This window comes from Salmo trutta, chromosome 5 (genome assembly GCF_901001165.1).
Source record: "Salmo trutta chromosome 5, fSalTru1.1, whole genome shotgun sequence".
NCBI lineage: Eukaryota > Metazoa > Chordata > Actinopteri > Salmoniformes > Salmonidae > Salmo > Salmo trutta.
Genome location: NC_042961.1, coordinates 67,692,589 through 67,716,024, shown reverse-complemented (window position 1 = coordinate 67,716,024; position 23,436 = coordinate 67,692,589). Strand labels below are relative to the sequence as shown.

Here is a 23,436-nt window from a genome sequence, read left to right as displayed (position 1 = left end):
TAAAGCAGGTCAGTCGTCTACTAAAGCAGGTCAGGTCAGTAGTCTACTAAAGCAGGTCAGGTCAGTAGTCTGCTAAAGCAGGTCAGGTCAGTAGTCTACTAAAGCAGGTCAGGTCAGTAGTCTACAGTTCTGATAGTTCAGAAAGTATTGTCATTAAAAGTGAATGTTGATCACAGCGTGAAACTCAGGTCAGACTAAACCAGGTCCATTATTTCCTGCTTGACCTGATGTCACAGGTTCCTGGTGGTTATGTCACTACATCATCATCACCAGCACAGAAACTAATACAACAGGAAGGTAAAAACCTTTGACCCCAACAGAGGAACAGACACAGTCATCATCATAGACACTATGATCATGTACATCCCCATCCTTGAGGAGAAGCTCTCTCAGAATATCACCTTTTGGACACTGATCTGGGAACACCTGGACATCACCACCACCACCATAATGCTTGTCCAGCATGTCATACAGTTCTGCCAAGGTATTTGAGTTCTGATATGGGACCTGGACACCACCACCGTCATCACCTGGGTTTTTTCGTTTCAAGCTTGTTGTTTTTTCGTTCTCCCCACAGAAGGGAAATATTTGACCGAAATTTTTGTTCCACCCCCAGTGTGCTCCAGCCACCCACTGTCTCACGCTGTTGTTGTAACAGCAGTAGGCTGTCCACAGGATATCTGGGATGTTCACTCTGTTGTTCAGTGTGTTGTTGTTGTTGTTGGGCACTGCTCCAGTCAACACATAGGCTTCTATCTGGTCGTTAGCATTCTTACAGCTACTCAAAAGAGTTTTGACTTTGCACTCCATTACCCGCCATCCGCCTTGGTTCCATGACTGGTTCTGGGGAACGGTGTTTGGGTGAAAGTGGACCTCCTGGTATCATTATCAGGCACATACGAACATGGGAATAGGTGACCTTTGTGCATATTCATCTTGTTATTTTTGTAGTCTGTGTCCACAGCCTGGTTGTTGACAACTTTACGATGTTTCATGTCAAGTTCGAGCTGCAGAAACATCAGTCAGAAATTAAAACTTTTCATTAAGTTCCTACTCGTACAAAAAGTCACAATTACACAATCCTTGATGCTGAAAGTGGATGGACCAAAGGTGCATTACTGTCTCAAAGATTTTGCATGTCCAGCAGTAAACAAATTCACATGTTGAAACAATAGATATTATTATACCTACCTCAGGCTCTATCATCCAGGAATGACTTTTTCTGCAAGATGTATTTGTATTTGATAGGGGGTCTGTAGAAGTACCAGTGAAGGTGTAGGCTGAGAACACAGGGATCTTGTTTTCTGTGTCGTAGAGAGTTGCAAACCTGTAGGTGTTGTTGTACTTCTGGCAAATCAGCTTGTAGCGGTCCTGGTCCTGGTTCTGGACTGTCCCATTAACCAAAATACCCGGGAGATTTGGAGTTGTCCCCTCCAGGAAGAACTTCTGGCACAGTGGATTAAACCTGTTCACCACATCAGAGAGAGCAGGAGGAAGGAGAGAGAGAAGGAGGAGAGTAGAGAGATGATTCAATACCCCCATCATCACCTGAAGACTGTACACCACAGAGACAAAGATGAAGTTACAGAGACCAGTTGGTAGACTGGAGACTGCTGAGCTGAGTCAGGACAGACTGATTTAAATAGTTATTACAGAGACCAGTTGGTAGACTGGAGACTGCTGAGCTGAGTCAGGCCAGACTGCTTTAAATAGTTATTACAGAGACCAGTTGGTAGACTGGAGACTGCTGAGCTGAGTCAGGACAGACTGATTTAAATAGTTATTACAGAGACCAGTTGGTAGACTGCAGACTGTTGAGCTGAGTCAGGACAGACTGCTTTAAATAGTTATTACAGAGACCAGTTGGTAGACTGGAGACTGCTGAGCTGAGTCAGGACAGACTGATTTAAATAGTTATTACAGAGACCAGTTGGTAGACTGGAGACTGCTGAGCTGAGTCAGGACAGACTGCTTTAAATAGTTATTACAGAGACCAGTTGGTAGACTGGAGACTGCTGAGCTGAGTCAGGACAGACTGATTTAGGTTTTCAGAGACTCCTCCTTTAGATGTCAAGACAGAAAGGGTTGATTTGCATAAACCCCATCTGTATGTTTCCATGGAAACTGCTGTAACAAATAACATGTGACTCACCTATTGTAGTTTCTAACAGGTATGGACCTAGAACTGAATCACACAATATTATAGTTCTGGGTTAATGAGATTAGACTGCTCTAAAGAGCATCCACACTTTGGTTCTGGTAGAAAAACATTTTAGGATAAAAACATGACTTTACTCAGCATAGAGTCTGTCAGAAGATACACATCAGACTATTACAACAGAGGGACTGTTCTGGAATTACGGTTGCTGAGTTCACATTCATTAATATCCCACAAGGCTTAGCGACTGAATCAGCAACTCAAAGAAGTAAACTTGCATTTCCCTTGACCAGCAAGTCACCATATTTAGTATGATGTCTCAAAAGGCCTCACATACATTACAGATATGTTTACAACTGAATGAAATGGAGGAAGATGTTTACAACTGAATGAAATGGAGGAAGATGTTTACAACTGAATGAAATGGAGGAAGATGTTTACAACTGAATGAAATGGAGGAAGATGTTTACAACTGAATGAAATGGAGGAAGATGTTTACAACTGAATGAAATGGAGGAAGATGTTTACAACTGAATGAAATGGAGGAAGATGTTTACAACTGAATGAAATGGAGGAAGATGTGTCCAACTTGGTGTATCTGTAGTCTGACCACTGCTGAGTTTATTTCCAGTAACTGTAGTAGTTCACAGTAAGAGTTGACACAAGGCTGTGTATGTAGCATTAGAAAATGTGGTTCCTAACAACACTGTGGTCAGAGCAGCACTGGACTGATTAACACCTCAGACTCAGCAGCTGTAGATTCTTCAGTTGAGGAGGCCTTTTCTCAGTCAGAGTAGAGGAGACTGGGGAACAAACTAACACTTTTAGACTTCAGTTTATTATGAAAATATTATTTAAGTTAGATTCATCATATTTTTATACAAATAACATCTCAGCTACCATTACACACTAAGTATGTTCCTAGGACCTACCAGTCATTTACAATTCAACCAAGTGGAGGATATTAAATGTTATAATTGACCCAGTAGGTGAATGTTCCACAGGTCAATAATTTAACAAAAAGACAGGAGGATAGAATATTTACTTTAGGGCCTCAAAACCCTTTTTCTTCAATAAAACTAAAAGTCATCAATGGATTTTAACAAAACCTCTTGGTCATGTAGCGACTAGAGCTGGGTGATATGGCCAAAATATCATATGATTATATTTTTGTCATTTTTGATGGTATTTTATGTTTTTGATTAATAAAAGTTGTACATTTTCTTTATGAGTAGTGTGTGATCCTACCGTGGCAACACATATATTCTGAATTATTTCAATGGGTCTTTCTACATTCTGATTGGTTTATTCTCTTCAATTCAACTTCAACCTAAAATCATTTCCTGCATTTCCATCAATTTCTGCATTTCCTGCACTCATTTCAGATCATTTCCACGATATGGGCAAAAATACTAGGCCTTATTTTTAACCAAATGTTGCAATTGCGATTTAGATCAAAACACTTGGGTGAACATTTGGAATCATGGAAATAGAATGTTTATTATAATTCTATAGTTAAAATATAAATAACAGTGGGCACTTTGAATACAGTGTTGTTTGACATGACAACGAATGAAAATGCCATGGACGAGTTATTGTGACAGGGTAGGAACCAAAGTGATGTTCAGTGCTTCCTTGGGGACCCTATAATCTTTGGCTACATTAAAACTTTATTCATATTGCCAGTATATTCATGCTTTGCCTATTTCTCTTTGATTTAGAAGATACTGTTGCACAATCAACATGCTGATTTAGCCAGCTAACTAGCGTGTTAGCCATTAGTGGCAAACACGATTTAGCTTAACTTGCTAAGAAAAGAAAATACTATTGTTGGGGTAAAGTCCTGGGTAATGGAGATGTACTGCTTTAGTTCTCAGGCTGAGAACTACCTGCACCTACTGATAGTCACGTAGCCTCAAGGCCAAGATGTTCTGAAAATAGCAAAGCGTCTGAGACCACACAGGTGTGGTTGATGGCTTGTAGCAGAGTGTGAAACCACATGTTTTTCTCATCTGAGATACCTTGTATCTAATCCAATGCAACAATGTTAAGGTACGATTGACGGTATGTTGTTCACACCACCCAGTATAAAGAGTGTTGTCTCCTGTTTCACAACACAGATCTTTACTATCGACTCCTGAGGTATTCTGGGTGTCAATCTCTGTCTGCAATTGTATTTTATTACTAAATAATTGTATATCAAGGTTCCTGTGTCATCTATCTGGAAGACTGATTGTTGAAAGAAACTTACATCACCCCATGCAAAGGACACTATGAATCAATTTATATTTTCATGAAACTACAGGAATCCTTTGTTTCAGAGAAACATTATATTTGTTCAACATGCGTGAGGGGAGGAGTTCCCCTTTCTGTCCAATGAGGTCATTTCTGGACAATATGTCAGCAAATAAAATGATGGTTCTACTTTAGAATGTGGAACACAGCCAATAGGGAGGTTTGATTGTTACACATTCTAAATAGTTCCACCTGTTCCACATACAGAGGAGTTTATCCAACCCTCCTTGTCCAGTCTGACCACTAATTATACCAGACAGGACTCATCTTCATACAGAGGAGTTTATCCAACCCTCCTTGTCCAGTCTGACCACTAATTATACCAGACAGGACTCATCTTCATACAGAGGAGTTTATCCAACCCTCCTTGTCCAGTCTGACCACTAATTATACCAGACAGGACTCATCTTCATACAGAGGAGTTTATCCAACCCTCCTTGTCCAGTCTGACCACTAATTATACCAGACAGGACTCATCTTCATACAGAGGAGTTTATCCAACCCTCCTTGTCCAGTCTGACCACTAATTATACCAGACAGGACTCATCTTCATACAGAGGAGTTTATCCAACCCTCCTTGTCCAGTCTGACCACTAATTATACCAGACAGGACTCATCTTCATACAGAGGAGTTTATCCAACCCTCCTTGTCCAGTCTGACCACTAATTATACCAGACAGGACACATCTTCTTCCACATATCATCACAGAAAAGTTAATCAGTTAGATAATGTTTACCCAGTGGCATCCTGAGGCATTTATAGATCATGAGAGAAGAAAATATTAAATTACCATTTCTAAGCTGCTCATTTATTATGGAAAAACTCACCCAAGCACAATCTGAGGCAGGCCTTGGAGACAGGAAGGACATCACCCTCTTCTGGTCTTCACCCCACCAGGGAAAGGACAGTGATGAACTGTGAGCTCTGTAGGCAGCTCCTGGTAAACAGCGTCTGGTCAATCCACTGCTGCTGCTTCTTGTTGAGAGTTGCCCACCAGCTCTCTGGAATCACCAGCTGCATTTTAAGGGAGAGAGAGACAGGAAGGAAGGACATCACCCTCTTTTGGTCTTCACCCCACTGGGGCAAGTTCAGAAGCCTGGGGTGGATACAAGGGGCCTGGGGTAGATCACCAGGGACAGGGGCCGAACGTGAGGCAGGAGGGAGCGCTGGAGGTACCTGCATGTCCAAGGGGTCCTACCTAATACATACAGAGAATACATAAGAGACAGATACAGTACTAAGCATTCTCAGCACCATGACAGTAAATCTACAGCATGAAAGGTAAGAGACAGATACAGTACTAAGCATTCTCAGCACCATGACAGTAAATCTACAGCATGAAAGGTAAGTGACAGATACTAGATTTAGTTGTGTAACTAAAGGACAAAGAATGCATAGGGCTTTATGACAGATACAGGAAGGGAGTGTCATGATGCTGAGGAGTGACACATTCAATACATGGACAAATAGTAAGATTAACACAATGCATATCTTCCATTATTGTAAAGTATTCATGCTTGCAGAATGTTAAGGGAACAGAATATCCTACCTAACATTGCAGAACCATATTCATGTGTAGATTGAAATGCAAGGCAAATATGATGATTATGACACCATGAAACTAGACAACATAATGCATGTATTATCTAATCCATGACTGATACATGTTGAATAAAACTGTTTTACACTGAAACATAAAATAAACTACTGTACAGTAGCATGTTAAAGTTACTGAACTGTAGCCTGCATCACGTTCACACGATTTCACAACTTCACAGACGTCTTACACCACACAACAAAGCACCAATTTAAGCGATAGTATGAATTAAAATAGCTCCGATTGTAAAAATAGTATTGAAAATGCAGACAAGTGGTGTGTGATTGTACAGGTAGTTACCGATACCAAACCAATGCTACGGGTATCATAGGTAGATGACTGCTGAGATATAACTCTATGTTTTACATTCACTTTTCCATTCTTCTAACAACTTCACAGATGTAGCAATAACATTTACAACTGATTTCATCCAACCTGGTAAAAGATACTTACTCTGTAACTCTCCTTGTGATTTAAACAATGATCCGATGAAGGGAAAGTGTCGTCTTCTTCTTCTGTGGGTTGTATGGCGGACTACACACAAAAAGGTGCTTTGCTGCCACCAACTGGACGGTTTGAAATAAAAAAAATACAATAAAATAAATAACTCCAAACATAATAGTGATACTAACTTAATCCACCCACCCTAATAAAATAGTACATTACCAAAACAAACAAAACTCCCACTTCCTCCTTCTTTTAGTTCTCTATATGTCCCTTCTCGGTCTCTAGGACCTGAGAGGGTGGTACGGCTCTGGGACCTGAGAGGGTGGTACGGCTCTAGGACCTGAGAGGGTGGTAGGGCTCTAGGACCTGAGAGGGTGGTACGGCTCTAGGACCTGAGAGGGTGGTAGGGCTCTAGGACCTGAGAGGGTGGTAGGGCTCTGGGACCTGAGAGGGTGGTACGGCTCTAGGACCTGAGAGGGTGGTACGGCTCTAGGATCTGAGAGGGTGGTAGGGCTCTGGGACCTGAGAGGGTGGTACGGCTCTGGGACCTGAGAGGATGGTAGGGCTCTGGGACCTGAGAGGGTGGTAGGGCTCTGGGACCTGAGAGGGTGGTACGGCTCTGGGACCTGAGAGGGTGGTAGGGCTCTGGGACCTGAGAGGGTGGTACGGCTCTGGGACCTGACAGGGTGGTAGGACTCTAGGACCTGAGAGGGTGGTACGGCTCTGGGACCTGAGAGGATGGTAGGGCTCTGGGACCTGAGAGGGTGGTAGGGCTCTGGGACCTGAGAGGGTGGTACGGCTCTGGGACCTGAGAGGGTGGTACGGCTCTGGGACCTGAGAGGGTGGTACGGCTCTGGGACCTGAGAGGGTGGTACGGCTCTGGGACCTGAGAGGGTGGTAGGGCTCTAGGACCTGAGAGGGTGGTACGGCTCTGGGACCTGAGAGGATGGTAGGGCTCTGGGACCTGAGAGGGTGGTAGGGCTCTGGGACCTGAGAGGGTGGTACGGCTCTGGGACCTGAGAGGGTGGTACGGCTCTGGGACCTGAGAGGGTGGTCCGGCTCTAGGACCTGAGAGGGTGGTACGGCTCTGGGACCTGAGAGGGTGGTACGGCTCCGGGGCCTGAGAGGGTGGTACGGCTCCGGGGCCTGAGAGGGTGGTACGGCTCCGGGGCCTGAGAGGGTGGTACGGCTCCGGGGCCTGAGAGGGTGGTACGGCTCCGGGGCCTGAGAGGGTGGTACGGCTCCGGGGCCTGAGAGGGTGGTACGGCTCTGGGACCTGAGAGGGTGGTATGGCTCTGGGACCTGAGAGGGTGGTGAGGCTCTGGGACCTGAGAGGGTGGTACGGCTCTGGGACCTGAGAGGGTGGTACGGCTCTGGGACCTGAGAGGGTGGTGAGGCTTGTGCCAATATTCCATGTAACTCCTTTGCTGTGAAATCTTTCAGCCCCAGGAACAGCTCCACCATAATCACTCTGACGTATATCTTCCTGTACCTTCTCTCTCCCTTGGCAGTGCCATTCATTACCACAGCTATAAATGCCATAAAGTCCACCTTCTTAACGTTTAAAATCTTGCTGCTGGTTAATGGCAACTCCCGCATCCTGCATTGTAGGCCTATCCGAAGAGACACACACGACACTTCAAACGTGTCAAGTCGGTTAAGACACACGTTCCTTCTGATCCGCAGAAACACAAGATCTAAACAAGCCCTCCTCTAGTGATCCTCACAGCCTTCACTTTACCCAGAACTCTCTCCACCAGGTTGGAGAACTCAAATGGTTTCTTCCAGATTGGTACTCTGCTCATCTGCTCCTCATTAACAAACCGTACTCCTACTAGATACAAAGGGTCATTCTCATCACTGTACCCTACTTTGCTCCGTTTTCAATTCTTTTGGATAATACTCCGGTTCTCCTTGATTCTACAGCCATTGTATTCAGAATCCACTGTATCATCTGCTTCCACCATCTTTCCAGCTTTCAGGGGAAGTGTCATGTCCGCCGTTTGTTTTTTGAAAATTCGAGATGGGGCCGGAGGCTAAAGTCAAAGGGCGAATATGATTGGACCACACGTCAAACGGGCGATGGTGGTTGGATATGGTTAGTTGAGACTGTCTCGCATTCCCATTGGTGGATTTTAGTAGCTTTTTGCTAGTTGAGATCTGCTAGACAACGGGTTAGCCTTGCGCAGGAAAATAATGCGCAAAAGAACGCTCAAAAGATGACACGCAAATTCGTGAAGCGTTCCTTATTTTGCCCCCCTGTGGTTAGCCCCCGCCCCACCCTGGTGGTAGTTTTGCCTTTTTTAGACCTGTTCACTGTGTGGTGGAGAAAACAGGCACTTCTGTGGATGTTCGCTACCCTATAGTGGCATGTTGGGTAAGTTCAACAGGACGGCTGAACTAAACCTAAATCAAGTCAGACAGTTGTGTCCCAATCGACAAGGATGCTGCCTTTTGAGGCATCTCAATCCCGACAAAATTTAAAATGCTGCCTTCTAAGGTGCCTTCATTTGGTTGATTTTGATGGGACTCCCAATCACGGCCGGTTGTGATACAGCCTGGAAACAAACCAGGGTCTGTAGTGACGCCTCTAGCACTGAGATGCAGTGCCTTAGACCGCAGCGCCACTCAGGAGCTGTGAGAGACATCAAGAAGACAAACTTCCAACACTCAAATCAAATTAAACTTTACTTGTCACATGCGCCGAATACAACATTACTGTGAAATGTAAAAAAAAAATATATATATATATATATATATAGTAGAAAATAATACAGTAGAGAAAAAAAAGAGTCTATATACAGTGAGTGCAAATGAGGCAAGGTAAGTTAAGGCATAAATAGGCCATGGTGGCGAGGTAATTACAATATAGCAATTAAACACTGGAATGGTAGATGTGCAGAAGATGAATGTGCAGGTAGAGATACTGGGGTGCAAAGGAGCAAGATAAATAAATAAATAAATACAGTATGGGGATGAGGTAGGTAGATAGATGGGCTGTTTACAGATGGGCTATGTACAGGTGCAGAGATCTGTGAGCTGCTCTGACAGCTGGTGCTTAAAGTTAGTGAGGGAGATATGAGTCTCCAGCTTTAGTGATTTTTTGCTGAAATGCTGAATACACCATGTGTAGACCTAACAGTGAAATGCTGAATACAACAGGTGTAGACCTAACAGTGAAATGCTGAATACAACAGGTGTAGACCTAACAGTGAAATGCTGAATACAACAGGTGTAGTAGACCTCACAGTGAAATGCTGAATACAACAGGTGTAGACCTCACAGTGAAATGCTGAATACAACAGGTGTAGACCTAACAGTGAAATGCTGAATACAACAGGTGTAGACCTCACAGTGAAATGCTGAATACAACAGGTGTAGTAGACCTCACAGTGAAATGCTGAATACAACAGGTGTAGTAGACCTCACAGTGAAATGCTGAATACAACAGGTGTAGACCTCACAGTGAAATGCTGAATACAACAGGTGTAGACCTAACAGTGAAATGCTGAATACAACAGGTGTAGACCTCACGGTGAAATGCTGAATACAACAGGTGTAGACCTAACAGTGAAATGCTGAATACAACAGGTGTAGTAGACCTCACAGTGAAATGCTGAATACAACAGGTGTAGACCTAACAGTGAAATGCTGAATACAACAGGTGTAGTAGACCTTACAGTGAAATGCTGAATACAACATGTGTAGTAGACCTTACAGTGAAATGCTGAATACAACAGGTGTAGTAGACCTAACAGTGAAATGCTGAATACAACAGGTGTAGTAGACCTAACAGTGAAATGCTGAATACAACAGGTGTAGTAGACCTTACAGTGAAATGCTGAATACAACAGGTGTAGTAGACCTCACAGTGAAATGCTGAATACAACAGGTGTAGACCTCACAGTGAAATGCTGAATACAACAGGTGTAGTAGACCTTACAGTGAAATGCTGAATACAACAGGTGTAGTAGACCTCACAGTGAAATGCTGAATACAACAGGTGTAGTAGACCTCACAGTGAAATGCTGAATACAACAGGTGTAGACCTTATCGTGAAATGCTTACTTACAAGCCCTACTTACTTAGTGATGTTTCTTTGTTCCAGACCCTTACTGAACACCCATTCAGAGACAAGGCCGAGAACAAAGTCAACTTCCTGCTCCTCCTCTCCATGATAGACTCAGGAGGGAGGACGCTTCCTTCTATCCCGTCTGACCAGCGCTCTGCTACAACCAGCGCCTCATCAGCGATGTTCTCTCGGTAGCTGTCCATGGTCCTGAAATCAAATCGTCTGAGAGACACAGAGAGATGAGAAAGCGAGATTAGGATGTAGTCTTTTTAAGTAAAAAAAAAAAGACATATTTAACATGCGATAGATGATTGAGTCATCTTAGAAATGACTCGTGATAGAAGTAATGTGAGTGTATGATCAACACTTACCTTTTATTCAAAGACAAGATGACTCTCCTGGCCTTCCTGACAGCAAATACATGCACTGCTTCTTGGAGGTTGATTTTGTAACACACAGGTTTCACAGCCTCCACCTGGCTCTACCATCTCGTGGTGATGAGGGGTTTCACAGCCTCCACCTGGCTCTACCATCTCGTGGTGATGAGGGGTTTCACAGCCTCCACCAGGCTCTACCATCTCGTGGTGATGAGGGGTTTCACTGTGAGTCCATCTTTTACGTGCTCTTTCAGCATGGTCCCAGCGGTGTGTAGATCCGGATAAAAATGTAGAAATCTCTTGGAAGTTATTAAAAACTCAGCCGCCTCCAAGCAACACGATGCTGCATCAGAGAGAACCAGGTTCAAAATATATTTGGCTGCTTTTAGCTCACTGCACACTGTCTGCTGGATCTCAGTGTTCTGCCAACATGTCAATGATTACATTCTGGATTCTTTTACAGAGGTAGTGCTCATGTGTTTCTTTGGACGGCCCCTTCATGTACCATCAAAGACACCCAGCATTTCCGCACACTTCAGAAAGTTCCCATTATTTGGCTCGTTCAGCCTGTCGTTGGTCCCACATTGCGTAGAGTTCTGGGTGGCCATTACGCGTATCAGGGCTATGAGCCTCTGCAGCGCCGGCTGCCAGTGGAGAGTCTCTCCGTCAACAGCCCGTTGGGCTTAAACATCGATAGTTTGCTTGGACACCAGCCTGATCTCCAGCTCCTTCCACCTCTGGAAACTATCTGGGTGGTCATGTGACTTCTCATGTGTGCTGAGGAGGTGGCACAGATTCCTCCAGTCCCTGGTTCTATACCTGACCAACGCAGGTTTGCATTTGTGTGAAAAAAGTTTTCAGCAAAAGAAGAAGGCTGCATAGTTTTTCTTGGAACAGACGAGCCATGTTCACTCATAGCCTGTGGCGGTTATGACATTTCGTCAGTCGGTGATTGTCAAGAAAATAACTGCCGGCCTCACTGGTAAATGGCTGTTTATGTTCATTAACACATTTAGCATCTCCTGTCTTCCACACATAGCCTACAAGCCACTGATGCTGACCTCTGGAACATCGACATTTAAAAAAAGTCTAATAAATCCATGTAATATAGGCTACACCATCACAAAAAATCCATTATTTATTTACACAAGTCTAAAGAAACATGAAGAAAATGCAGTCTATTTCAGAAGAACAGAATAGCATACTCTGAGATGTCCTTATGTTAGGCCCTGATCTGGCTATGCCGTATGGTTGTGGGATACACTAGTTAATTTAGCAGAAAAGAGTTGTTTAGAATTCCATGGCATTATTTTATAGTATGAATAATACAAGTTAAACATAGCTGAATAAAATAGAAAGGATATTTTCTCCAAATGATTTGAGGGAGTGCGCACGTGCGGCTATTCTGTGTTGAATGGTTAAGAAAGAAACAAGTCCTCCTATACGTTTAATTTAGAGTTATTAATGTAACTTTAGTTGTGATAAAAATGTTGTGCTATATGTTTAGATTTAACACATTGTAAGGCTGCATAATGAGACGAATGATGATTTGGGAAAAAGACACATAAAAGGTATAAGCTCTGCTTTGTTTTGTTTTGCGAAGGCTGTACACACATCATCAGCCTCTCATTCACAATTTGTAAAGCACTTGATAATGCCTTGAATTTCCTGGCGGCATCCCCTTTGTTAGGCCATAATCCCCCTAAAAAAATCCATGCCTTTTGCGGCAAGTGGCCGTTGTGCCCTCGGGCTGAATATAATAATTATAATTCCCTTCTCCCCGCTGCGTGCTGAAGCACCTCTCAGTTGCATGGCTCTCAGTCATGTGTTCGTGTCTTTCTCACAGGCTACAAGTGAAGACAGACACATCAGGGACGCGAATCCAATTCCGAGGTGCATATTGAAGAAATTGGAAGTCCCCATCTGTCCACATTTACTTTTCGTCAGCCAAAAAGATGAGTAGGACTAACAGACAGCAAAAGCACTAGCCTATGTCAATCTACTATCCCCCATAGTTCAAAAGTTGACCTATTCTGTGCGAGAAATAAATATTCCAAACATTGTCTAGGACAGTTGTGGGATGCAATAGATGCCAAATTAATACAACCACTAGCATCAAGGCAACGGAGGGAGGCAGCCAATTGCCAAAATGCCGCCCCAAATTCAACTGCCGCTATAGGCAACCGCCTAATCTTGCCGAATGGGAGGGCCTGTAAAGATTCATCTCTATCTAAGAAAACAAAAATATGGAAATTCTGGAGTCCTATTTTGACAGTAAAATATAACAACTATAGTCTAATTGTCAAATTAAAATTCATGACAATCATTGGATTAGGTTGGTCTCGAAAATATATTGAGTCATGGATTCCTGCTTGGATTTGTTAGATGGAACAACTTATTTATTGAATACCTCAGTAGTGTATTTATTAATAAAGCACTATGAATGACTTTATGAGATGACGGGCTGTGTGTGTGCGTTCGTGCATGCAGGGGCAGATTGACCACTAGCAATTCTGGAAAATGCCAGATCGGTCCGGACAATTTTTGGGGGGGTTGGGACATTTAAATAATTAAAAAAGGGTGACATGGCCAGCTGTCCATGGGCCTGTTAAAATGTGTTTTACATTTCTCTGTTATACTAATCTATAATGAGCCTTTGTTGATCAGATATGCTGTCCCAGTTCTCACATTCAAAATCAAACGTGGCAGAGAGACCTCTCTGACTCTGTCATCAGTTAGACTGCCAAGATCATGGATCATGAAAAACTTAAAGATTATCTTCTACATTGTCACCTCACTCAAAACGTCCTATTATTTGAGCGGCTAAAGCCGTGATTTGGTCAAGAAGTGCATTGTCCTCATGATTCCTGTAATGAAAGTGTCTGCCCTGCTGCCCTCGCTGGGGCCTGCTGCTGTGATGAGTGAGCCACTCTCCTCTCCCCACGACACACTCGAGAGAAATGTGTTCTGATCACCATTTCAAAATGCAATTGTGGGAAAAACACAGCTTCGGATGCTTTGTCCCCTTGTACCCGTTGAAAAGAGGAGGGTCTCAGCGTTCTGGAGGTGTCATTTTAAATTGTAAACTCTCAATATTGAGCTCAATATAAACTATTTTACAGGATATTTTGAAGGTGTTGAACTTCAAATGAATGAACCTATGATATTAGTTAGTCCACATCAATATGTAACTCATCTCTATTGAAATATATATCTGGAAATTCTGGAGTCCTATTTTGACAGTAAAATATAACAAAAGTCTAATTGTCAACCCAAAATTCATGACAATCAATGGATTAGGTTGGTCCCCAAAATATATTGAGTCATGGATTCCTGCTTGGATTTGCTAGATGGAACAATGTTGATTAAGGGGAACATGTTAGTCTGAGCCCTATAGTAATTAACACTTAGGGTAGGTGTGGATTCAGGGGAACATGCTAGTTAGTCTGGACCCTGTAATAATTAACACTTAGGGTAGGTGTTGATTCAGGGGAACATGTTAGTCTGGACCCTGTAGTAATTAACACTTAGGGTAGGTGTTGATTCAGGGGAACATGTTAGTCTGGACCCTGTAGTAATTAACACTTAGGGTAGGTGTTGATTCAGGGGAACATGTTAGTCTGGACCCTGTAATAATTAACACTTAGGGTAGGTGTTGATTCAGGGGAACATGTTAGTCTGGACCCTGTAGTGATTAACACTTAGGGTAGGTGTTGATTCAGGGGAACATGTTAGTCTGGACCCTGTAATAATTAACACTTAGGGTAGGTGTTGATTCAGGGGAACATGTTAGTCTGGACCCTGTAGTAATTAACACTTAGGGTAGGTGTTGATTCAGGGGAACATGTTACTCTGGACCCTGTAATAATTAACACTTAGGGTAGGTGTTGATTCAGGGGAACATGTTAGTCTGGACCCTGTAGTAATTAACACTTAGGGTAGGTGTTGATTCAGGGGAACATGCTAGTCTGGACCCTGTAATAATTAACACTTAGGGTAGGTGTTGATTCAGGGGAACATGTTAGTCTGGACCCTGTAGTAATTAACACTTAGGGTAGGTGTTGATTCAGGGGAACATGTTAGTCTGGACCCTGTAATAATTAACACTTAGGGTAGGTGTTGATTCAGGGGAACATGTTAGTCTGGACCCTGTAGTGATTAACACTTAGGGTAGGTGTTGATTCAGGGGAACATGTTAGTCTGGACCCTGTAATAATTAACACTTAGGGTAGGTGTTGATTCAGGGGAACATGTTAGTCTGGACCCTGTAATAATTAACACTTAGGGTAGGTGTTGATTCAGGGGAACATGTTAGTCTGGACCCTGTAGTGATTAACACTTAGGGTAGGTGTTGATTCAGGGGAACATGTTAGTCTGGACCCTGTAATAATTAACACATAGGGTAGGTGTTGATTCAGGGGAACATGTTAGTCTGGACCCTGTAATAATTAACACTTAGGGTAGGTGTTGATTCAGGGGAACATGTTAGTCTGGACCCTGTAGTGATTAACACTTAGGGTAGGTGTTGATTCAGGGAAACATGTTAGACTGGACCCTGTAAAAATTAACACTTAGGGTAGGTGTTGAGTCAGGGGAACATGTTAGTCTGGACCCTGTAGTAATTAACACTTAGGGTAGGTGTTGATTCAGGGGAACACATATCACAGGCACTACTTGCAATATAGCCAAAGTCATTAGCTTAGCTTTTAAAACGTATAAGGCTTAAGAAAACAGAGAACAAGAAGCAGCACAGGGACAGCAGAGTGGATGAGTTGCATTGATCTGGGCTGGTGTGGATAGAATGGCCAGGGCTGAGTTCTCCCAGTCGTTCCCTGGTTTGTGATTAGTGTCTGTACACTACCTGTGGTTACATTTAAACACCATACAGACAGACCTTTAAACTCTCAAACACTTAAATCATTACAGTTGTTTTATTCCTTCAGATGGGAAGAAGATGGATACATACAGTGATAGAATTACATTCAGAACATATAATAGTATCTCTATGGTAACAGTGATAGAATTACATTCAGAACATATAATAGTATCTCTATGGTAACAGTGATAGAATTACATTCACAACATATAATAGTATCTCTATGGTAACAGTGATAGAATTACATTCAGAACATATAATAGTATCTCTATGGTAACAGTGATAGAATTACATTCAGAACATATAACAGTATCTCTATGGTAACAGTGATAGAATTACATTCAGAACATATAACAGTATCTCTATGGTAACAGAGTGATAGAATTACACTGTTACCATCGAGATAGAATTACATTCAGAACATATAATAGTATCTCGATGGTAACCGTCGTATGGAAGTCACAACTTGACAAACTGTAGGCCAGTTGATGGGTAGAGAAGAGTATAGACTATATATATATATATGACATAAAAGAGAAAAGTATTACAATTGAAAGTGTACATATGTTGACATGTAACCATAACCCTCATTACCATTATAACCCTCATTACCATTATAACCCTCACTACCATTATAACCCTCATTACCATTACTACCATTATAACCATCATTACCATTATAACCCTCAATACCATTACAACCCTCACTATCATTATAACCCTCATTACCATTATAACCCTCACTACCATTACAACCCTCACTACCATTACAACCATCATTACCAATTTAACCCTGATATTCATGACTCTAACAGTAATGATAGTTTGTTGATATGCTGTGATCATCTGTACCCAGATCATCCAAAGAACCTTCCAGATCTATTTCTCATGGAATTGTAAAAAGATTCCTCACTACGGAAGAAATTCTTCCATTTGGGTCAGGGGGAAGTGGTAGGTTCAGGTTATCTTGGACAATCTTCTGGGTCAGGGGGAAGTGGTAGGTTCAGGTTATCTTGGACAATCTTCTGGGTCAGGGGGAAGTGGTAGGTTCAGGTTATCTTGGACAATCTTCTGGGTCAGGGGGAAGTGGTAGGTTCAGGTTATCTTGGACAATCTTCTGGGTCAGGGGGAAGTGGTAGGTTCAGGTTATCTTGGACAATCTTCTGGGTCAGGGGGAAGTGGTAGGTTCAGGTTATCTTGGACAATCTTCTGGGTCAGGGGGAAGTGGTAGGTTCAGGTTATCTTGGACAATTTGTTGGGAACACCTTGACAGGACCATCTTTGTGTTTTCCGTTCAACATCTCTTCGAGTTTTCCCAAGGTTTGTTGACCCAATGCCCCCTCCCCCTTCTTGTTCTTCCCCCAGTGTGCTCCGGCCATCCACTTCTTGTTCTTCTGGTACTTCTTGTTTTCACAGCAGTAGGCTGTCCACATGAGACCCGGGATGTTCACTCGGTTGTTCAGTTTGACTTTGTTGTTGTTGGGAACTGCTCCAGTCACCACATAGGCCTTTATCTGGTCGTTAGCATCCTTACAGTTCTCCACAAGAGTTCCTCTGACATTTTCCTCCATTTCTCTCCAGCTGCCATTGTTGAAGTTGACGTCCTGGGGAACGATGTTGGTCAGGGTAAAGGTGGACTTCTGAGTATCAAGGTTATGAGCATGTGAACTAGGGAAGAGGTGACCTCTGTTCACATCTTTTTTTTTTATTGAGTTCTTATAGTCGTTATTCACAGCCTGGAGAGATTTGCCTTCTACACTTTCCTGCATTTCAGCGTCGAGCTGCAGGAAACAATTATTCATTCAATCACAAGTTCTGGACAATAAACTCTCATTTCTGTACAATAAACCCTCATTTCTGTACAATAAACCCTCATGTCTGGGGGTGTTCACAATCAAGACAATCAAGTCTCTATACCCTCCACAGTGGTAGTTCTATATTCTGTATCATAACTGTCTGAGATATAGCAGTAAACAAATACAAATGTTATGTTATATGACAAAACATTAGTCCTACCCCAGGCTCGATCATCCAGGGATCTTTTGGTCTACCCGTTGTATTACCAGTGAAGGTGTAGGCTGAGAACACAGGGATCCTGTTGGTCGTGTCGTAGAGAGTTGCAAACCTGTAGACGTTTTTGTACTTCTGGCAAATCGGCTTGTAGCGGTTCTGGTTCTGGACTGTCCCATCAACCAAAATACCTGGGAGATTTGGAGTTGTCCCCTCCAGGAAGAACTTCTTGCACTGTGGAACATCACTGAACTTCTCCACTACATGAGAGAGAGCAGGAGGAAGGAGAGAGAGAAGGAGGAGAGTAGAGAGATGATTCAATACCCCCATCATCACCTGAAGACTGTACACCACAGAGACAAAGATGAAGTTACAAAGACCAGTTGGTAGACTGGAGACTGCTGAGCTGAGTCAGGACAGACTGCTTTAAATAGTTATTACAGAGACCAGTTGGTAGACTGGAGACTGCTGAGCTGAGTCAGGACAGACTGCTTTAAATAGTTATTACAGAGACCAGTTGGTAGACTGGAGACTGCTGAGCTGAGTCAGGACAGACTGCTTTAAATAGTTATTTCAGAGACTCCTCCTTCAGATGTCAAGACAGAAAGGGTTGATTTGCATAAACCCCTCTGTATGTTTCCATGGAAACTGCTGTAAATAATAACATGTGACTCACCTCCTGTAGTTTCTAACACGTATGGACCCAGAACTGAATCACAAAATATTATAGTTCTGGGTTAATGAGATTAGACTGCTCTAAATAGTGACTGCATCCACACTTTGGTTCTGGTAGAAAAACGTTTTAGGATAAAACATGACTTTACTCAGCATAGAGTCTGTCAGAAGATACACATCACACTATTACAACAGAGGGACTGTTCTGGAATTACGGTTGCTGAGTTCACATTCATTAATATCCCACAAGGCTTAGCGACTCTGACTCAAAAACTCAAAAAAGTAAACTTGCATTTCCCTTGACCAGCAAGTCACCATATTTAGTATGATGTCTCAAAAGGCCTCACATACATTACAGATATGTTTACAACTGAATGAAATGGAGGAAGATGTTTACAACTGAATGAAATGGAGGAAGATGTTTACAACTGAATGAAATGGAGGAAGATGTTTACAACTGAATGAAATGGAGGAAGATGTTTACAACTGAATGAAATGGAGGAAGATGTTTACAACTGAATGAAATGGAGGAAGATGTGTCCAACTTGGTGTATCTGTAGTCTGACCTCTGCTGAGTTTATTTCCAGTAACTAAAGTAGGTCACAGTAAGAGTTGACACAAGGCTGTGTATGTAGCATTAGAAAATGTGGTTCCTAACAACACTGTGGTCAGAGCAGCACTGGACTGATTAACACCTCAGACTCAGCAGCTGTAGATTCTTCAGTTGAGGAGGCCTTTTCTCAGTCAGAGTAGAGGAGACTGGGGAACAAACTAACACTTTTACACTTTAGTTTATTATGAAAATATTATGCAAGTTAGATTAATCATATTTTTATACAAACAACATATCTCAGCTACCATAACACACTAAGTATGTTCCCAGGACCTACCAGTCATTTACAATTCAACCAAGTGGAGGATATTAAATGTTATAATTGACCCAGTAGGTGAATGTTCCACAGGTCAATAATTTAACAAAAAGACAGGAGGATAGAATATTTACTTTAGGGCCTCAAAACCCTTTTTCTTCTTCAATAAAACTAAAAGTCATCAATGGATTTAAACAAAACCTCTCAGCAGTGTTGCTACTGAATGTTGGCTTGTATGATGTATAATATACTATGAATACATTTCTTATTTCATGAAACTACAGGAATCCTTTGTTTCAGGGAAACATTATATTTGTTCAACATGCGTGTGGGGAGGAGTTCCCCTTTCTGTCCAATGAGGTCATTTCTGGACAATATTTCAGCAAGTAAAATGATGGTTCTACTTTAGAATGTGGAACACAGCCAATAGGGAGGTTTGATTGTTACACATTCTAAATAGTTCCACCTGTTCCACATACAGAGGAGTTTATCCAACCCTCCTTGTCCAGTCTGACCACTAATTATACCAGACAGGACTCATCTTCATACAGAGGAGTTTATCCAACCCTCCTTGTCCAGTCTGACCACTAATGATACCAGACAGGACTCATCTTCATACAGAGGAGTTTATCCAACCCTCCTTGTCCAGTCTGACCACTAATTATACCAGACAGGACTCATCTTCACACAGAGGAGTTTATCCAACCCTCCTTGTCCAGTCTGACCACTAATTATACCAGACAGGACTCATCTTCACACAGAGGAGTTTATCCAACCCTCCTTGTCCAGTCTAACCACTAATTATACCAGACAGGACTCATCTTCATACAGAGGAGTTTATCCAACCCTCCTTGTCCAGTCTGACCACTAATTATACCAGACAGGACTCATCTTCATACAGAGGAGTTTATCCAACCCTCCTTGTCCAGTCTGACCACTAATTATACCAGACAGGACTCATCTTCATACAGAGGAGTTTATCCAACCCTCCTTGTCCAGTCTGACCACTAATTATACCAGACAGGACTCATCTTCACACAGAGGAGTTTATCCAACCCTCCTTGTCCAGTCTGACCACTAATTATACCAGACAGGACTCATCTTCACACAGAGGAGTTTATCCAACCCTCCTTGTCCAGTCTAACCACTAATTATACCAGACAGGACTCATCTTCATACAGAGGAGTTTATCCAACCCTCCTTGTCCAGTCTGACCACTAATTATACCAGACAGGACTCATCTTCATACAGAGGAGTTTATCCAACCCTCCTTGTCCAGTCTGACCACTAATTATACCAGACAGGACTCATCTTCATACAGAGGAGTTTATCCAACCCTCCTTGTCCAGTCTGACCACTAATTATACCAGACAGGACTCGCTCTAGGCCAGTTCCTCTGTTTACTTCAGACATATATCCACATATCGTCACAGAAAAGTTAATCAGTTAGATAATGTTTACCCAGTAGCATCCTGAGACATTGATAGATCATGAGAGAAGAAAATATTAAATTACCATTTCTAAGCTGCTCATTTATTATGGAAAAACTCACCCCAGCACATTCTGAGACAGGCCTTGGAGACAGGAAGGACATCACCCTCTTCTGGTCTTCACCCCAGGGAAAGGACAGTGATGAACTGTGAGCTCTGTAGGCAGATCCTGGTAAACAGTGTCTGGTCAATCCACTGCTGCTGCTTCTTGTTGAGAGTTGCCTGCCAGGAGGTACCTGCATGTCCAAGGGTTCATACCTAATACATACAGAGAATACATAAGAGACAGATACAGTACTAAGCATTCTCAGCACCATGACAGTAAATCTACAGCATGAAAGGTAAGAGACAGATTCAGTACTAAGCATTCTCAGCACCATGACAGTAAATCTACAGCATGATAGGTAAGAGACAGATACAGTACTAAGCATTCTCAGCACCATGACAGTAAATCTACAGCATGAAAGGTAAGAGACAGATACAGTACTAAGCATTCTCAGCACCATGACAGTAAATCTACAGCATGAAAGGTAAGAGACAGATACAGTACTAAGCATTCTCAGCACCATGACAGTAAATCTACAGCATGATAGGTAAGAGACAGATACAGTACTAAGCATTCTCAGCACCATGACAGTAAATCTACAGCATGAAAGGTAAGAGACAGATACAGTACTAAGCATTCTCAGCACCATGACAGTAAATCTACAGCATGAAAGGTAAGAGACAGATACAGTACTAAGCATTCTCAGCACCATGACAGTAAATCTACAGCATGAAAGGTAAGAGACAGATACAGTACTAAGCATTCTCAGCACCATGACAGTAAATCTACACCATGAAAGGTAAGAGACAGATTAAATTGAAAAATTGCATTTATGGAAAGCATGGATGTAAAGTTGTGTAGCATTCAGTGCATGTCAGATCTACACGGACAAATAGTAAGTGTTTTTGGTTTATTGAAATTGTTCACTAAGTTTGAATTATTATGTTTCATTTGTTCCCAGGGGGGAAGGGGAATGCACCTTGGGAGTGTTTAGGCAAGAGGCCTGCGGGCCTCATAACCCGTAGTATTGAATCTGTCTATGCACACTAGGTCAGACCTGGGAGGACCACCCCCTGTATTCTGGTTAGCAGCCAGTTGGTGTTAAAGGTTAGGTCAGACCTGGGAGGACCACCCCCTGTATTCTGGTTAGTACCAGTTGGTGTTAAAGGTTAGGTCAGACCTGGCAGGACCACCCCCTGTATTCTGGTTAGCAGCCAGTTGGTGTTAAAGGTTAGGTCAGACCTGGGAGGACCACCCCCTGTATTCTGGTTAGCAGCCAGTTGGTGCTAAAGGTTAGGTCAGACCTGGGAGGACCACCCCCTGTATTCTGGTTAGCAGCCAGTTGGTGTTAAAGGTTAGGTCAGACCTGGGAGGACCACCCCCTGTATTCTGGTTAGCAGCCAGTTGGTGTTAAAGGTTAGGTCAGACCTGGGAGGACCACCCCCTGTATTCTGGTTAGTACCAGTTGGTGTTAAAGGTTAGGTCAGACCTGGGAGGACCACCCCCTGTATTCTGGTTAGCAGCCAGTTGGTGTTAAAGGTTAGGTCAGACCTGGGAGGACCACCCCCTGTATTCTGGTTAGCAGCCAGTTGGTGCTAAAGGTTAGGTCAGACCTGGGAGGACCACCCCCTGTATTCTGGTTAGCAGCCAGTTGGTGCTAAAGGTTAGGTCAGACCTGGGAGGACCACCCCCTGTATTCTGGTTAGTACCAGTTGGTGCTAAAGGTTAGGTCAGACCTGGGAGGACCACCCCCTGTATTCTGGTTAGCAGCCAGTTGGTGTTAAAGGTTAGGTCAGACCTGGGAGGACCACCCCCTGTATTCTGGTTAGTACCAGTTGGTGCTAAAGGTTAGGTCAGACCTGGGAGGACCACCCCCTGTATTCTGGTTAGCAGCCAGTTGGTGTTAAAGGTTAGGTCAGACCTGGGAGGACCACCCCCTGTATTCTGGTTAGTACCAGTTGGTGTTAAAGGTTAGGTCAGACCTGGGAGGACCACCCCCTGTATTCTGGTTAGCAGCCAGTTGGTATTAAAGGTTAGGTCAGACCTGGGAGGACCACCCCCTGTATTCTGGTTAGTACCAGTTGGTGTTAAAGGTTAGGTCAGACCTGGGAGGACCACCCCCTGTATTCTGGTTAACAGCCAGTTGGTGTTAAAGGTTAGGTCACACCTGGGAGGACCACCCCCTGTATTCTGGTTAACAGCCAGTTGGTGTTAAAGGTTAGGTCAGACCTGGGAGGACCACCCCCTGTATTCTGATTAGTACCAGTTGGTGTTAAAGGTCAGGTAAGCTGTGGGAAGGCAGGTAAGGTAGGAGATGGGACTCTTTTACTTCCATTGCTTTGGTTCCGTCCAGCCCCTTTTCCACCTTAACGTGTTTAATGAAGAATAAATTCCCTGTAAACGGTGTTTTTCCCTGCCGTCCTTCCCCGCACCTACGATCACATACCTTTTTCACTCCACGGGGAGTTGAGTTGTAGCAGGGTGTTGCTTTGCCTCCTCCAAGATGCGAACATGACAGCAAAT

General features: G+C 43.1%; 2 protein-coding genes across 5 annotated transcripts; both read right to left on the bottom strand.

The window, feature by feature from the left end:
- Nucleotides 1-543: 543 nt before the first annotated feature.
- LOC115194915 (endonuclease domain-containing 1 protein) lies at nucleotides 544-23,398 on the bottom strand. Of its 4 annotated transcripts, none has more exons than XR_003878553.1 (4): nucleotides 23,356-23,398; nucleotides 5,282-5,648; nucleotides 1,192-1,465; nucleotides 544-1,007 (listed from the first exon to the last, which is right to left on the bottom strand). XR_003878553.1 is itself a non-coding variant. In XM_029754837.1 (2 exons), exons 1-2 carry the CDS (start codon nucleotides 1,543-1,545, stop codon nucleotides 810-812), a joined length of 552 nt encoding a protein of 183 aa, XP_029610697.1. In that variant the 5' UTR covers nucleotides 1,546-1,638; the 3' UTR covers nucleotides 544-809. The 4 variants fall into 4 exon arrangements, 1 of the variants encoding a protein (XP_029610697.1); XR_003878555.1 differs by lacking the exon at nucleotides 23,356-23,398 and adding an exon at nucleotides 21,104-21,209 and having other exon boundaries at nucleotides 5,282-5,630; XR_003878554.1 differs by lacking the exon at nucleotides 23,356-23,398 and adding an exon at nucleotides 6,505-6,584 and having other exon boundaries at nucleotides 5,282-5,652.
- On the bottom strand, nucleotides 16,814-23,436 carry LOC115194913 (endonuclease domain-containing 1 protein-like). The gene is made up of 4 exons (XM_029754835.1): nucleotides 23,360-23,436; nucleotides 20,930-21,125; nucleotides 17,840-18,093; nucleotides 16,814-17,604 (listed from the first exon to the last, which is right to left on the bottom strand). Exons 2-4 carry the CDS (start codon nucleotides 20,937-20,939, stop codon nucleotides 17,062-17,064), a joined length of 807 nt encoding a protein of 268 aa, XP_029610695.1. The 5' UTR covers nucleotides 20,940-21,125; nucleotides 23,360-23,436; the 3' UTR covers nucleotides 16,814-17,061.